Raw genomic sequence first — 14,467 nt, 5'->3', positions numbered from 1 at the left:
CAATAAGAAAGAATAGAGCGCAGTTAACTGAAAAGACGCCGAAACTAAAATAAATGATAGTCAAAGTTGTAATTAAAATGTTGCTTATTATTGTTTGATCACGATAAACTGTGCTTTATTTCACTTCTAAGAGCAATACTGCAACGATTCCTTGAAGGTCGTGTTAGCAGGACATCTTTGCAGTGCTACCACGTAACTGCCATTGACCACATAGCACTGGTAGAAGCTCGTTGGGTCATTGGAATTCTCGAAGTTGCCCTGACCGGCGCACTGGTAGACACAGCTGTTGGAAGTCATGCTGAAGGTAGCTCTGTCGGGACACTTCATGATGTACGACGTTGTTACGCCATTGGCAACTACACAAAGCGCAAAGTACTGTCTGGAGTTTCCGTAGTAGACGAACCCACTGGTAGTCCCACAGGTCACACGGACACACTGATCAACTTGATCCGATCGACACCATTTCGTGGTAAGATTGAAGTGATACCCCGGTGGGCACTGGTATACGTCGGAATTTTGTTGTAAGTTGCGGCAAACGTGGTACACTTTACAGTTGGCTGGATCTGAAAGAAAAATCTTCATGATAATCATCCAATATTCCACGCATTCTGAAACTTACCAGGAAGAACGCCAAGCGCCGGACAGACTATCGAACTTACTTGGGCCCCACCAGTAGCTCCACAACCCACCGCTGGTAAATTCGAACATCTTGCTTCCACATTTCCTGGATTGCAGTACGGATTGGATCCCGGGCAAGCCACTTCTGCGATTGCATTTCCTCCGAAGCAAAGCGATTGCGACGAACAGCTGCTGCAGATTGAGGTCTTCCCGGTTCCATCCGAGCAGTTTCCGGGAGTAAATGTGCGAAGCAGCGAACTGCGATTCAATCTTACACCAGGAACATCTATCTGGGCTTGGGTGATGTAAAGCAAGTGACAGATGAATACCAGGACAGGAAGACAGTGCATTGTGGAGCAGCTAATGGACGATGCATTTTGTCCATGAATTCGATTCCGGGTTTTATACGATACTGATAAACATGTGCGGCGAAGATTTTCTTAGAACTGCAAGTTTTCTGGAATTGCAAACTACTTAATCCTTCGTGTCAAGATAAATGGAGGAGGCAACGGTTGGATTGAAAAACTATTCTGCTTTTTCTTAACAATGCCTACATCACAAATGAATAAAATCTCGATTGTTGACTGCGAGTGTTTTATAATCTGTACTGAGAAAACAGTGTTCATTATTATAATTAGACAAGGTAATCCAATTGTTATAACAAACGTTCGAACGAAAATTTCTTCAGTGAAATTTTGTAGCTATGGCTAAAACTACATTGTAATCGTCAAACTCCTATCATTTCGAGTGCAATTTAAATATTTTGGGAAACAAAATATGAAAAAATAGCATTATTTTGACCGTTTGTGCTGCTTTTCCCCGAATGTCGGTTCCCCGATTACCCCGTTTCCCCGAACACCATTTTGAAAGTATGAGACTTTTCAATAAAATGACCATAAAGGGATAAATTTATACCTGAGACTCGCGATATAGCTCTCTTTTATACAAATTTAGTTTCTTTAGTAATCTCAACCAATTTTTAACACGATTTTTACTTTACTTTTTTACTGAGAGTAAAAGGATGGTGCAAATTTGGCGATAAAAGATCAATCACTAGAATAGCCAAGTGTCAAAGAACGGTAGAATATTATTAAAATTTTTTAAAGCGATACCTTTAGTAGAATGATAAAGGATACCAACATAAAATTTGTTCATTAAAATTAGGATTTTTGTTATGCAAAAAATTATGCTTAACTTTGACGAACAGTTTTTCTTAGGAGTTTTTGGAAAAACTATTTAGTTCTTCAACCAAAAGCATATCCTAGATTTTTTTTTCATAACATTGTAGAATAATAGTTGAACAATACACAGAAAACCGATTGCAATTTTTCAATAAATAAAAAAGATATAGCAAAAACAAAGTGTCCACTTTATAAAATGAACAGTCCTTATGGAACGTTTTGTGAAAAGGCCTTTTCGCATCGGCGAATGAGGTGACAACAGTCGATTTGGATGGATGAACCTTCACTGCAATCTCACAATCGATCCAGATTGACAAATCAAGCGTCTGCTAGAGTAAGGGCGTAAGCTGTATGATCGATTTCTCTTCATCGATTCCCTCTCTTGTGAATAAATGTAACAAGAAGCGGATTTGTTAGCATTTTTTCACTTTGGGACGCTAGGTAGCGATGCAATCTTGTGTCCTGAGGTGAAAAAATACCGACAAACCCGCTTTTGTCACCCTCATTCGCAGAAGAGAAATCGATCATGCGACTTACGCCCTTGTTCTAACACACGCTTGAAATATTGCATACAAGTGATGTTTTTGTGTAAGAATTCTCGGTATGTCTTAATTTTTTGAAAGCTTTTGTATCAAAATAAAAAAAATAACAACTACCGAAAGCTAAACATTACATATATTTTGCAATTGGATTAAATGGCTTGAAGAATGAGTTTTTACTATGGGATAATAAGTTTGTGCTTACATTACAGCACTAGCGTATTTGGAACATATCTCAAAATGTCTCCATAGTAATGTCCATATAAACCTACATTGTCTTTGGGCCACCTTCAAATCACCACCTAGAAAGCTGAAAATTTCACAGAAAACTATTTTTATGGTAAGGATGGTAAGAAATATATGGGAGATTGGATTCTCAAATATTTTCAAATTTTGAACCACCCTAATTATCACAGGCTTAATTCACAAATGATTTGATGTTCTTAGTTCATCAAATCATTCAAGACTTTAGAACCGAACATGGATCCACTTGAGTATGTTTTGAAATAGAGAAATACTCATGGATCTCTTAAATTTTATCATTTGAACTTAAAATTATTTGTTACTCTTTGAATAGTTTGATAGGGTGATTTGAATATCCGTTACACTCCACACTGAAACTGCACGTCGTTCAAATTTGTATTGAAATAACTATGGGGAAATCAAACAATTAATTCATTCGGTCATAGTGTTTTCTCATGTGATCTTGAGGGTTAGATAGTATTTCTCAAAAAAAAAAAGTGTAATCTTGGAAAAATACCTTTACCTGAAGCTATACAACAATAGTTGCCATGATAATCTAATAGGTCATCCATTAATTACGTAAGAAGTAATGGTCTGAGATTTCAGATCTTTATTATTACTTTATACCCTGGCCAATTTTCCGACAAACTTATAAGCGTTTTCTTCACCACCGCTTAGGCCTTAAACCTGGTTTAATCGTATGGGTAAACGTGGTTTACGGCTTAAGCTAAGGTGAAGAAATCGGCCCTTAGAAGTTTAAATTAGAAGATCAACATTATTTGCAAGTTATTTGGAAGTTTGTACATCGGAATAATTATTATTTTTACTTAACGTTACAATAAGTTACACACACAAGTTGAAGTTTTCAGAAATTTTCCAAAGAGGTCCGTAAACTCACATGTTGGAATACGGCGTTGGTGAACAGTAGACCTGTTCATATTTGAAAAATGTCTTTAAATCTTCCGGTCAAGCAGTATTCCGAATTCTCATGCTAAGAACAATGTCTGGTCAAATTTTAAGCTCATCTAATAGAGATTTCACTACCCTTCAAGTTGAAAATGTGTTTTTAGGCTTATTTTAAGGTTTGAAAAATCATAACTCAATACTCATGAATCAAAATCACTTGCTATTGCCACCTATTGAAAGCTAATTATATTCTGTTAAAGTTTGTCGAACACGCCAATAAGATTAAATTAAGTTTATAAAATTGTGTGATTGAAATTTGTTCTCCACGGTATCCAGAAATCACGGTTTTCTGAATAAGTATGCTACAAAAAACACACATTAGCATTATTTTTCCAGGCCCTAGTCAGCGGGAAACAAACATATTAAATCTATGAAATCATTAACCATTAACAGCTTACATGTTGCTTTAGGAAATAAATTACAAAAAATACCCAAAGATCGAACAACTCATCCCAACCTGATGATAGTTAAATCGTGCATGACACATGTACCGTAAAATCGGGTGTAATTGATCAGAAGGGAGAAATTGATCAACGTATCACACGATTTTATTTATTCCTAATGAAGCACAAATATCAATGTAAGCTGCAGTAAATGAACGTTTTTTGTCGTAGCTATTGTCGAATTGTGTGTTGTGAAGTTTTTTGCGTTAAAGAATGATTATTGCTATGGAAATAATGTAAAATTTCAAAATCATGTACGGTGCAGTATTGACAAACATCTATAAACTTCTATTTCTAAGCAAGGATTTGAACATGGTATAAACCTGAAAGTTTGTGAGGATGCTTAATATATATCCCCAAACCAGATTGCATCACCAAAACTCGTACCAATTCGCTCATATGGTTGAAATAATTGAATTTCTGGTAGATATAATTGAATTCCTTAGGAAATTGCATACATTTAGGCGTTTTTCGAGTAATTGTTGAAATTTAACTATGCATTATTTATATAAACATGGCATTGTTAAGAATTTGACAAGCAGATTCGGATTCAAAGAGCTCAAATCTATCATGTAGATTTGGTTTGAAAGCTAACAATTATGGCATTGACAAGTGATCAATTTCACCCCGAAATGAGATCCCCTGATTTTTTATTTTAGAGATATTTATTAACACTAAAATGACATTTGTTAGAAAATTTCAGTGCATGAGTCGATGAGGCTCACCTTCGCACTTGTTTTCCTGCATTTAGTTTTTTGGCATTGTTATTGTTATAGAAAACAGACTAGAAAAACCGTTAAAAATGATCAATTTCACCCGAAATTACGGTACCGTCGAATGAATTTTTATTTCGACATGAAAAATCAAAATATTGGTTGACTGAGGAACTTCCTGATATTTGAATAGGTCTAGTGAACAGTGTAAGAAATTGTGCGAAGTTCCATAGCAATTGAACTGTTGCTCATGTGATGTGTAAGAATAAGGTCATTAGATAGTTTGCAACGTGTTATGAAAATCATATAATGTTTATGGAAGACCCATAAAATTCATAATAATACAAAAGAATCCAATAAGCGTATGTAGCTTTCATTTATTGACTGTATAATATACAACTAACTGCCCAAAACTTTTATTGCTCGAGTGGAGTCAGCGTAGTGGTCGTCTTTGGTGTAACACAAACGCGTAAATCCTTGTCGTAGTTCTTTCCACTAGGGCAGGTCTGGGTCGTGAAAGTCAGCACCGCTCCAGAGTAATAGCACTGGTAGTACTTGGCAGGGTCCATGTGCGCATAGTTACCGGTTCCTGGACATTTGAACAAGCAGCTGTTTCCATCGAAGTTGCAGTTGTCGGGACATTTGAGCACTTGAATGCTCTTTGCAACATCGTTCTCGAACTGACAGAAGGCGTAATACTTCTTGCTAGTGCCATAGCTGACGAAAATTTTGTTCGGGTCGCACTTCACCGTAACGCAATCTGCGGCGTAGATCTTCTGCTTGCAGAGAGTGGTTTCCGCATTGTACACATAGTTGGGTGGGCACTCGTAAACTGAAGATTCCTGATCGACTCCTTCGCAGTAGTGGTAGATCTGACAAACTTTAGGATCCGGGTAGAATCCAACTCCGGTACAAGTTACTCCAGAAGGCGTACATCCTGAAGCACTGTCGTAAGAAGCAGAGCATGCACCGTTGACACAGAAAGGAGTGGATGGAGTCGCCGCAGTGCAGTTCTTCGTGCTTTGTGTTGAACCCAAGCAAACCAGTACGTTATTACAGTCCTTACATGTGGTATAAACGCTGACTAAGTCGCAGGTTGGTTCAGTAGCTGCTGCAAATGCTACAAAAGATCCTTCCGATGAGCTTTTCAGCAACTTTCCGGGTACTTCGACCGCGGCAGTTGAGAGCTGGATCAGTGCACAGACAAGTAGAATACGTTTGTAAGCCATTTTTGAAAGTAACTGAATGATCGAGAGGACTGATGAGAGTTTTTATACTATTTTCTTTCAGTGCTTTGCCAACGCGTAGAAGTTTTAATGTCAAGTGCAATTCAAATTGGGGGGACAGGAAGATTTGATATCTTAGAGATAACAGTGATTTTTGGCAAATAATGCAAAACTTTCAAGGCCATTGCGTAGCCGACGGTGGAAATATTTCCGCAAACAAGATAGCAGATTATCACGCGTTTTGGACTCCTGCAGCGTGTCGTGAAAGAGGGGTAATTGAATAAGGTCGAATGTTAGATGTTCGAATAAGCAATACAGTCAACTCTCCTTAACTCGATATTGAAGGGACCATCGAGTTAGGGAGGTATCGACTTACAGAACACAAAACCAGTGCAACTGCGATCCAAGGAACTATCGAGTTAGCCATGAAAACCAACTTTTACTATGGTTCTCTAACTCGATATCGAGATACGGAATATCGAGTAAGGGAGAGTGTCATGTTTTTGAGAAAGATTTATTGCTTAGCTCTCAAATGCCTAGAAATATATTAGCTATGATTTCTCTTTTATTTGTTACCCTAACCTTTGCGTCCCTGACCTATTTTCTTGACCAAATTTTCGTGATTTTTCAGCTTTAATATCCTAAATTTTCAGCCGGTGTCAATGAAATTTTAACATAAAACCACAAAACTATTCAAATTTTATGATCTGTACTGGGAGCCCAAGTCGGACGGTGCGTTCCGGATTTATTCGGACGTCAAGTGGAGTCTTTTCGAAGGTCAATTGAGACATTTTCATAATTATTTTGCACACTACAGTGTTTGTAACTGAACCATAAACCAGTAGGGTGGAGCTTATATTTCAAAATCTTTCTTAGTCAAAATTTACAAGTTGGCAAATTATCATCGGTATCAAAATAACATCCTGTGAATAAATGAGCATTTTTGGAAAAGTTTAAGAGGTGGCACAAAGGGCGTAAGTGCAATTTTTCGATTTTAGCATATTTTCAACATATTTTGTATGCTTTTCAAGTTGTTTTGATGATTTTAGAACTCTCTAGGGCAAAAAATCACCTCAAAATTGTAATATCTCTATAATGAGATAATTGGTATAACGTCCTCTAAGAAACCCATTTTAGGGCCGTTTTATTTATTTTCATTTAGGGTTTTGTTCTACTTCATCGTAAGCGCTACTATTCGTCGTATCAAACTTTAAATATTCCACTACGGCGGATATTCAAACTTACCTGCAACATAGATTCATTATCCAAGTGTAATTTTGTGAAAGCTGATATGGTTTGTACACTTCCACACCAAAAATGCAATAAAACTACTGTATTTCGGTAAATAACTTCAGTTCAATTATCCACTTCGCACTTTTCCACCGAAATTGCATGGACGAACACGATTTGAGAAAAATGCTTAGCGATCAACTGATCCACACCACTTTCCAACAGTGATGGAAAGTGGCGAACAGTTCTGCTGAACTGGAACAAAAACAAAACCAAACGCTCCCGAGCGTCAGAGTGCTGGTTTACTCGCATCTGTCGTGCTCCCGAGTAACCGAAGCTAAAAGTGATTCGCGAACGAGTTCAGAGCTGCTCAGAGTCATATTGTGCTTTTGGGAAAAAAGCTGCTTCCCCTCCGAGATTTATGGTTTCCAAGGGTTTTTGACTACAAACTAGTAGTTTACTGTCGATTTGATGGTTATATAATTAATTTGTCTGTCAAATCCATAATTAATCACACTTTGCTCGGTTAATTGTGTTCATATGTTTGGGCTGAATTTTGATGACGAATAATTAATTTTAAAGGAAATTAGTATATTCCATCATGCTGAAGGAATGGAGGGAGATGCCCGTAGATCTATATATTCTAGTCAAACATTTTATTATAGCGTTTATATGTTGTGTTTTAACCACTCAATACACACAATGACCCGTAAGTTGTGAGACGAATCTGGAAACTGATTGCAACGGAGTTGAAAACGATACGACGGATTGAGAATACGGTAAGATGCATTTTATTTGCATTATTTCCAAAAAGAGATCAAGATTTATCAAAATGTTATTGTACAATGCTAAAGCCGTTTTGAGAAAGAATTGTTTGGCATCGGTTTGTATCAACATCATTCACTGCAATACTGGGGAAATTGCAGTTCTCACTGATCAATGCTTAATACGATGGCTACTAGCACATCAGCCTATTTTTATTTTTATTTTTTATTTCTTTATTAGTATCCTTCCAAACATTATATTCATTTTTTTATATTTAGGTGCTCTGTGTAAGACAACACTATCATCCTAATTTGGTAAAACAAATCAAAGATTTTATTAACTTTTTGTTAACAATATATTACATTTCATTTGCCGTAGCAGTTCAGATTTTTCACAGGTGAATTGATTTCACCTGCTTATAAGATATAAAAAAACATGTTTTTAATTTACTAAACCTAACTTAACCTAAATATATATGGCCTGAAAATTTGTTTGAATTACAAAAGCTTGTTCTTAAAACAAAGTTTTGATTTTCTATGAATAAGGGGATAGAGACATTTTACATATTTATTACATTTGGCTTGCATGCCTTCAACGTGATTTTTGAGTGTTAAATTCTCATCTAGCTTGGGCCCTAGATACGTAATTTGACCATTTTTTTTTGGAATTTTTGGCCCTTTTTTGTTTGGTTGAATGACTGCTTTGAACCTGATGGCGGAATACGGTTGAATTACAAAAGAATGGAAGAGAGAAAAGGAGAGGAAGAAAGAGAGATAAAAAACGGGAGTTGATTGTGTCAACATTAGTGCAAGCATTGACTATGTTGACGGTTTAACATCGTTTCAATTTTTACCGCTATAAATGCCAAGGAAGCTCTTCAAAAACTTTCGAAAAGATTCCAAAATCAAATGCATCGGTGTATTTGTGGGCTTCGTGGTCGTGCGGTTAGTTTTACCAAGCATTTAGCCGCATCGTGTCAAGAAGTGTGGGTTCGATTCCCGCTTCAGTCCGAAAACTTTTCGTCAGGAACGTTTTCCGATTGTGCCACTGGGCGTTGCATGCTAGTCCGTTGTCTAGTGTGGTGCTTCTTTCAAAGGACATAACCGTCCACTGGAAGCATTAACGTGTAGAAAAAAAAAGTTAGTTTCACAGTTCCCCGAAAGTGCGTGAGGTTTTGTGTTTTTTTCTTCTACCAACACCGTGCGCTCAAACATACCATCAGAAAAAGTGCAAGAATTGCAGTACAGAATGTCAGAACCACGGCATTAAATTTAACAAAGCAGGCTCTTTACTGATCTAAATATCAAGTTTGTTTGTAAACATGTGACGTCACTGCTATCGTACCATATACCTTCCGGACCACTAGATCATTTTTTTCGCAAATTTGTTCGAGCTGGATAGGAATGACGTCGTCAAGTAGCTGTCAGTTTTCGGAATATATCACCTTCTTACCCAGACAACCAGAAGTCGCAAAAAAGTTCACGTTTATTCATACAAATTACGTCAAACCCGCAAAACATGGTTGATAAAATCGTCAGATTGATGAGCTTCCTCGCATAAAACGCTTTTTTCTGAGTTCATTTGTACATTTTGTTTCGTCCCGTACATTCGTGCGATGTAAGTCGAATCAATCCGTAGCAGCTGTCAAATCATCATTTATTATCATAAGATAAGTCGCATAAGAGGACAGGTTAGATCGGTGGAAAATTAATACCCTCGCATTGTATGCTATTATTCATCACATAATATACGCACGTATATCCACTTTTGTACGTAGAAGGCCTTTTCGCGACATCTTATAAGTGAATTTTTGCACATATGAAGCCTCCAGGTGATTTCGTTATACCGTAAAACGGGGTGACTTTGATAATGCGGGTAACTTTGATAGTTAGTAACCCACCGCATACTAAATGAAATATCATAATTTCTGTTAATCAGTTAAGCAAAACGAATGCAAAACTAAAGAATATTAGTATGACACTTCATGTAAGAGCGGTTTTCATTTAAATCAAGAACATTTTAGGCTTTTTATACGAATTTAAAAAACTTACACAATTTTAGCATTTTCAAAACGCTTACAAACAATCTGTTCTACGATCACTATTTGATGTAGTTTTGAATAGTTGGCCACTTATCTTTGATAGCCTAGTTATCATAGAACTTGAATACGGTCTCAAATCTCTTAGCGAAAAGCATATTCACAAACTGGGACCATTTTTGTAATCTAAGTCAGAAATTTCCATATAACGTTAAACGCCTAGAGGTATGCAATGCCCTACAAATGTTCGTTATTCATTCAATTTTGTTCGAATCATACTCCATTATCAAAGTTACCCCAAAACAGAAAACCAACTTTCGATTATATGAAAAATTATATATCCATTCAAAATGAATCTTTTGCCAATTTATCGACTGTAATCGATAGCTAGGATGCCAGTACTTGTTTTGAAAATATAAATTGTAAATCTTTGAAACAGCATGCAAAAATATTTAAGTTTTCTTCGAAAAAACTATCAAAGTTACTCCGTTTTACGGTACGTACATTTTGGTTGTCTGGGTCAAAACTAAATTCTGGGAGAAAACGTGTATGGGGCTCTGCACAAAAATCATTCGCTCTCTTTCACACCTTTATGAAGTAAGTAAACAACAAGGCCAGTAAACGTCAAAAACTTATACAAAATCAAAACAATGCAGAGCCCCATTCCGTTGCAGCAGGAAATACAATCCATCCGATATACAGTCGGGTCTCTTATTAAACGCATTCCTATAACGTGCACTCCTATTACGCTCACTCCTATAAGACACACCCGAACGTTATAAGAGACCCAGGGCTTATGGGATTTCATCACTTTGGGGGTGTCGTTGAATATCTCGTATGCCAAAAGAGATAGCACAGTACTGTCTTCGGCGAAGTTTCAGTGCTAAGTACGATCTACCTTTAGGAGTTGAGGATCATCCTTTTAGTTGAGAACTTGGCCGGTAGGGGCGCTTTTTCTGATTTGCACTATATGAACCATGAGGGATAAGAATGCAAAATTTTGTATCATATGATATCTCTAGATCCTGATGTTTTGGAAGGTTGGTGTCTTCGGAAGAGTTGTTCAGTAGCTCAAGGGCTGACATGCGGTGGTCATTCTGATACGGAATCACGCCACCAGGCGGCGCTAGTGGACATGGAATTTTTGTTTTGCGCATTGCTCAGTAGGCTGACCACTTAGAAAGATGGCGTCTTCGGCAAAGTTGCTCAGTATCACTAAGACTAACATTATTTGAGCCGAAAGTTTCGAAATTTTGCCACTAGGCGGCGCTAGTGAGCAATGATTTTTTGTTTTGCGCATAGCTGAGCAGCCTGACCACTTAGAACGATGGCGTCTTCGGCAAAGTTGCTCATTATCACAAGGAATAACATTATTTGAGCCCAAAGTTTCGAAATTTTGCCACTAGGCGGCGCTAGTGAGCAAAGAATTTTTTTTTGCGCATAGCTGAGTAGCCTGACCACTTAGAAAGATGGCGTCTTCGGCAAAGTTGCTCATTATCACTAAGACTAACATTATTTCAGCCCAAAGTTTCGAAGTTTTGCCACTAGGCGGCACTAGTGAGCAACGATTTTTTGTTTTGCGCATAGCTGAGTAGCCTGACCACTTAGAGAGATGGCGTCTTCGGCAAAGTTGCTCATTATCACAGGGACTAACATTATTTGAGCCCATAGTTTCGAAATTTTGCCACTAGGCGGCGCTAGTGAGCAAAGAATTTTTGTTTTGCGCATAGCTGAGTAGCCTGACCACTTAGAAAGATGGCGTCTTCGGCAAAGTTGCTCAGTATCACAAGGATTAACATTATTTGAGCCGAAAGTTTCGAAATTTTGCCACTAGGCGACGCTAGTGAGCAAACATATTTTGTTTTGCGCATAGCTGAGTAACCTAACCACTTAGAAAGATGACGTCTTCGGCAAAGTTGCTCATTATCACAGGGACTAACATTATTTGAGCCGAAAGTTTAGAAATTTTGCCACTGGGCGGCGCTAGTGAGCAAATAATTTTTGTTTTGCGCATAGCTGAGTAGCCTGACCACTTAGAAAGATGGCGTCTTCGGCAAAGTTGCTCAGTATCACGAGGACTAACATTATTTGAGCCGAAAGTTTGGAAATTTTGCCACTAGGTGGCGCTAGTGAGCAATATTTTTTTGTTTTCGCATAGCTGAGTAGCCTGACCACTTAGAAAGATGGCGTCTTCGGCAAAGTTGCTCATTATCACAAGCACTAACATTATTTGAGCCCAAAGTTTCGAAATTTTGCTACTGGGCGGCGCTAGTGAGCAAACAATTTTTGTTTTGCGCATAGCTGAGTAGCCTGACCACTTAGAAAGATGGCGTCTTCGGCAAAGTTGCTCAGTATCACAAGGACTAACATTATTTGAGCCGAAAGTTTCGAAATTTTGCCACTAGGCGGTGCTAGTGAGCAATAATTTTTTGTTTTGCGCATAGCTGAGTAGCCTGACCACTTAGAAAGATGGCGTCTTCGGCAAAGTTGCTCATTATCACAGGGACTAACACTATTTGAGCCCAAAGTTTAGAAATTTTGCCACTGGGCGGCGCTAGTGAGCAAAGAATTTTTGTTTTGCGCATAGCTGAGTAGATTGACCACTTAGAAAGATGGCGTCTTCGGCAAAGTTGCTCAGTATCACGAGGACTAACATTATTTGAGCCGAAAGTTTCGAAATTTTGCCACTAGGCGGCGCTAGTGAGCAAATATTTTTTGTTTTGTGGATTGCTCAGTATCCTGACCAAAGTTGTTCAGTATGACGAGGGCTATCGATTTTTCTGGCATTGTCACGTTTAAATAAAAGTGCCTAGAGAAAAATACATACATTATATTTACATTCGAATAAATGGGTGGCTAGTTTCCTAGTATTTTCGACGGATTTGGAGAATTTTTGTTCAATTTTTTGATATGAGAAAGAGCGAGGATCCGTGTACTACTTAAATGTGTGATCGTTAGCTATTTATATGAACCAAAGAAAAAATATGTTTTTTTATTTTTATTTCGTCATTGCAAGAACTCCACATTTTCCAAGATATGGATTGAATAGAAATGAAGTTAGGTTGGAATGTCAGTCATTACTTATAAATTGGGAAATCAATTCGCTAATAATCTTAATGATATAACTAGGACTGGCCTTATCTCTTCAGTTACACAACACTCTTGTTTGAATATTTTTATAATATAAACCTTATTTTTCATAACTGTAATTCAATTCTATAAAAAAAACTTCTCCCGATTTCTTCGTATATATAATACAGTAATGACCCGATTTTGTCTGCCCCCGATTTTGTCTACCCCCGATTTTAGCACCTATTTAGACCCGATTTTGTCTACCCCCGATATTAACACCCTTTTGACCCGATTTTGTCAACCTTCAAAAAATACATTATTTTAATGTGGAAATATTAGGTACAACCATATTGTAAAAAGTAAAGTGTGACATTGGCCACGTCTAAACGATCATCCAAAGTATGAATTCACTTTGTATCACAGTTGTCACAGAATGCAGTTACGTTAGGGATCTTGTATGTTATTACGGTTCATACAAAAATATGAAAAAAACGCTGTAAACATCAACAAAAACATTAAACGATGTCTATGGATGAGAAAAAATATAAAAAAGTATTCGAATTTTTTTTTCCCGAATTTAGCTTTTTCCCGTTTAAGTCAACCCTAAATGCAACATGGGGTTGACAAAATCGGGACATTACTGTATCTAGAAACTCTCGGCTCAAATAATGTTAGTGCTTGTGGTACTAGGCAACTTTTCTGAAAACTTTTTTTTTTCTAAATGATCAGGCTACTGAGCAATCCGCAAAACAAAAATTATTTGCTCACTAGCGCTGCCTAGTGGCAAAATTTCGAAACTTTCGGCTCAAATAATGTTAATCCTTGTGATACTGAGCAACTTTGCCGAAGACGCCATCTTTCTAAGTGGTCAAGCTACTGAGCTATCCGCGAAACAAAAATTATTTGCTCACTAGCGCCACCTAGTGGCAAAATTTCGAAACTTTAGGCTCAAATAATGTTAGCCCATGTGATACTGAGCAACTTTGCCGAAGACGTCATCTCTCTAAGTGGTCAAGCTACTTAGCTATCCGCGAAACAAAAATTATTTGCTCACTAGCGCCACCTAGTGGCAAAATTTCGAAACTTTAGGCTCAAATAATGTTAATCCTTGTGATATTGAGCAACTTTGCCGAAGACGCCATCTTGCTAAGTGGTCAGGCTACTGAGCTATGCGCAAAACAAAAATTCTTTTCTCACTAGCGCCGCCTAGTGGCAAAATTTCCAAACTTTAGGCTCAAATAATGTTAGCCCTTGTGATACTGAGCAACTTTGCCGAAGACGCCATCTTTCTAAGTGGTCAGGCTACTGAGCTATGCGCAAAACAAAAATTCCATGTCCACTAGCGCCGCCTGGTGGCATAATTCCGTATCAGAATGACCACCGCATGTCAGCCCTTGAGCTACTGAACAACTCTTCCGAAGACACCAACCTTC

The 14,467-nt window shown here is 37.7% G+C and overlaps 2 protein-coding genes across 2 annotated transcripts; both read right to left on the bottom strand.

Moving 5' to 3' along the window:
- Positions 1–66: 66 nt before the first annotated feature.
- LOC5576617 lies at positions 67–1,087 on the bottom strand. Its single transcript, XM_001662721.2, has 2 exons — positions 620–1,087; positions 67–563 (listed from the first exon to the last, which is right to left on the bottom strand). Exons 1-2 carry the CDS (start codon positions 966–968, stop codon positions 127–129), a joined length of 786 nt encoding a protein of 261 aa, XP_001662771.2. The 5' UTR covers positions 969–1,087; the 3' UTR covers positions 67–126.
- Positions 1,088–5,060: 3,973 nt separating this feature from the next.
- On the bottom strand, positions 5,061–5,960 carry LOC5576618. The gene has a single exon (XM_001662722.2). It carries the CDS (start codon positions 5,930–5,932, stop codon positions 5,120–5,122), a length of 813 nt encoding a protein of 270 aa, XP_001662772.2. The 5' UTR covers positions 5,933–5,960; the 3' UTR covers positions 5,061–5,119.
- Positions 5,961–14,467: the final 8,507 nt, after the last annotated feature.

Source organism: Aedes aegypti, chromosome 3 (assembly GCF_002204515.2).
Source record: "Aedes aegypti strain LVP_AGWG chromosome 3, AaegL5.0 Primary Assembly, whole genome shotgun sequence".
NCBI lineage: Eukaryota > Metazoa > Arthropoda > Insecta > Diptera > Culicidae > Aedes > Aedes aegypti.
The sequence above is the reverse complement of the archived record's forward strand: the minus strand, read 5'-3'. Positions and strand labels throughout refer to the sequence as shown.